This window comes from Daktulosphaira vitifoliae, unplaced genomic scaffold, assembly GCF_025091365.1.
Source record: "Daktulosphaira vitifoliae isolate Bord-2020 unplaced genomic scaffold, ASM2509136v1 Scaffold_91, whole genome shotgun sequence".
Lineage (NCBI taxonomy): Eukaryota > Metazoa > Arthropoda > Insecta > Hemiptera > Phylloxeridae > Daktulosphaira > Daktulosphaira vitifoliae.
Window position 1 is genome coordinate 27162 of NW_026099660.1, and position 3223 is coordinate 30384.

The window sequence follows — 3223 nt, forward strand, 5'->3', positions numbered from 1 at the left end:
ATTACGCCTCGTTTGGCTTTCATGTTTCATTAATCTTGAGGGAATAAAAGGTTTCTTAGGCATTTTTAGAAATTAAAATAATTTTATATATTTAAATTGACTAAAAAATCGTAAAGATTTATAAGTATCAATACTTTTGCTTAGTGTGTCTTTTAAAAATTATAAGTAATATAATTATTAAGGTTATAAAAAGTGTAAAATGTATATTAGTTATAAACTATTCTTTGTTTTAACATTAACTTCTCATTTTAAAAAAAATTTAGAATTGCGAAATTTTAACTTTAAATTTATGTGGGATGTTTTTTTTATGGTTATTTAAATGTTTCTCCATATTTAATTTGATATAAAAACATATCGTTTATCCTAAGATATTTAATGAATAGGATAACTTTTTTTATCAGTTTCTTATTCTTCAAACAACCTTTTGTTATCTACAATTTATGATATTTATTAATAAATTTATGATATCATAAATGAATGTTATTAAACAAGTAATATTTTGTAAAGTAACAAATTAGGGTATCCTTTTTTGTGTTAACAATGAAAAAGGCGCCAATAATATGTTTAACTATAATGTCTATATTATAATATTCGAAATTATCCTTTTTTGTTTTAATTTTCAAAGTATTTTTGGTTATATTTTGCAATGGCTTCGTCTAGTTCAACTTTTGATGATCGAAGCCTTGAGTTACAAACTTTTAAATATGTTCTGATCGAGTTCCGTGAGGATAATTTTGCACTAACCATAGTGTCTTCTTGTTGGATTTTTTTTGCAAGGAAATTTCTATTTATAATTGTTATTGGCTGGGTAGTGTAAATGCAAATCAATTTGCAAAAAAAAGTATTGATCCGTTGCCTAGTTGGAAGATCTGGAATTGCAACATAAAACGATTTTTTAGTAAGCAGATTGTACTTATTATAGAAATTATAACCTGATTCAGCACGTTTAATCCTTATATTTGGCCAACTTGATGATTAAGTAGTAGGCTACCTAGCCTATTAGACTTCTTGAGCTTAGGAACTTAAATGTTTTGTTTAGTTATTTATGTTTATGTGTGATATACTTATATAAAATAATTGTATGCTGTAGAATAGTAATATAAATTTTTTTCTGTATTTTTTTTAAAAGAAACATTTGAAGAAGGTAATACAGCATTGAGCAACTACACCTCAGATGAGTCTCACATAAAACCTAATAAACGTTTAATAGTTCCCAATAAACGTTTATTAAGTTCTGATGATGAACAGGTTTTTAAAAAGATAAAAAATACAAATGCATTTTCAATGCCAGATATGCCAACATATGAATCTTGTAAGTTGTGGATAATATTACTTCAAATTAAATATAAAAATTATAATTTTTTCATTTAGAACCTTTTATTTATTTTAGTTGATAATGAAGAAAATTTGCATCTGAATTTAGATTCAATAGCATTAAAAGACTGTTCCAATAATCAAGAAAATCAATTATAGGTAAAATGGTCAATGGTNTAATTCAATTATAGGTAATTTATTATAATATTTTACTTATATTGTTCAATTTTACTTGAACTTTGGTGTGTTGCTTGTTCAATTTTAATTATAAAAACTTAAGTAAAAATAATGATGTTTCTAAATAATGTTGTTAATGTTTAATATACCTTCTAAATTAAAAACTGGTTTACTATTAAAATAAAACTATCTTTGAATTTAATTTTTTTGAAGTTTAATTTTTGGACAATTGTATAATCAATTTAAATACATTGCCCTTCAAAGTTTTTATAACTGTTATTAATAAATGATTTTCACTTTTTAAAAATATTTTATACTTCTTACATTATTCTTATAGTTTGAAAATAAAAATATGGCAATAGCTACAAACTAATTTTCTCTTTAAATGTGTTACTAAAAAGATTGCTCTAAATTTACCCTAGAAAAAGTAACACAGTTTGCTTTGATGTTAATTCTTGTTAATAATTCTATTATTTTTACAGTTATTTCACAAGTCAATACTGAAAATACTCATCCACCTGTTTTTCAGTCAGATAACAAGGTGATAGACATAGGTGGTAGCCAAAATAATGAATATCATCAGATCTTTCACTTTTTTAAAGAAAGTAATTAATTTACTTCAATAATTTTATGAAAAATAATCAATACAATATTTTTTTATATTATAATAAATAGTAATTAAAAAAAATATATTATACATAGTTTCAGAGCAGTATCAAAGTATACAACGAACACTTGATGTTATAAAAATTGACATCCAAGACTTGCAAAGACAAATAGAATATCAAGGAGTTAATAAGAGGTCTTCTGAAAGTTCATTAGTAGAAGAAAATTTAATTTTACCCTTTAGTACGTTAGATGAATTAAATGACTATGAATCAAAACTAACAGATAACAATATTTATGAAAAAGCAATGGTATTTTTTTTATTGATTGTACATTTATTTTTCAATATAATATTCTATAAGATATAATTTTTTAATTTCAGAAAAGAACTTTACTTAAAGTCGGTTCTAGCAAGTTAAATTCAAAAACTACCTACAATGTGTTGCGAAAGGTAATGACAAATGAAATAGCTGAAACATTCAATGTAACTGGAAAAGGACTAAAACTATCTTTTAATAATTACAAAATGTCAAAATTAATTCAAGGTAACCAACATTTTATTTTTAAATTAAATTATGAAAACTTTTAAAAACTTCCTAATTAATCCTAAAACACTTATTTCTTAGATTTGAAAAACCTGTGTTTTATATTTATATTGTGCTATTATATCCAATTAAAGACAATATCCTTAATAATTTTTAGTCCAGCAAATGTAACCAACATTACAATACATAAAGTAGGTATTTAGCACAAGGGACTACACATACACTAGTACAAACTAAACCCACTAAAAAATGTCTACTGCTCAACATGTTTTAAGTATATTGAGCCCTACTGTAATACACTATATAATCACACTAATTATGTTATCCACGCTATCAAATTTTGAAATTAAAAACTTTTATTTTACGGTAAAAATTAACTTTCTATTTCTATTAGTTTCAAAATTCCATTTGTTAAACAAATAATAAAAAACAATGAAAGAGATTGATGAAATCACCTCCCCACATAAATAATGTATGCTTTTATCAATGTAATCAAGTATAAATTTTTTTTAGTTTTCGGTAGTTTACACAGTTTTATTTAATCGGAAGCTAAATTTCTAGGACCTCACATTTTTTTTTTC

The 3223-nt window shown here is 23.7% G+C and overlaps 1 protein-coding gene across 4 annotated transcripts in view; it reads left to right on the plus strand.

Moving 5' to 3' along the window:
• Positions 1-3223, plus strand: part of LOC126909049 (uncharacterized) — a 7520-nt gene that overhangs the window by 2400 nt on the left and 1897 nt on the right. For all 4 annotated transcript variants that reach the window (XM_050691411.1, XM_050691410.1, XM_050691412.1 and 1 more), the window contains 6 exons: positions 1130-1312; positions 1391-1460; positions 1492-1505; positions 1974-2096; positions 2194-2408; positions 2480-2642. In XM_050691411.1, coding sequence (XP_050547368.1) covers positions 1285-1312; positions 1391-1460; positions 1492-1505; positions 1974-2096; positions 2194-2408; positions 2480-2642 — 613 coding nt within the window. In that variant the 5' untranslated portion in view covers positions 1130-1284. The remainder of the gene's footprint in view (positions 1-1129; positions 1313-1390; positions 1461-1491; positions 1506-1973; positions 2097-2193; positions 2409-2479; positions 2643-3223) is intronic.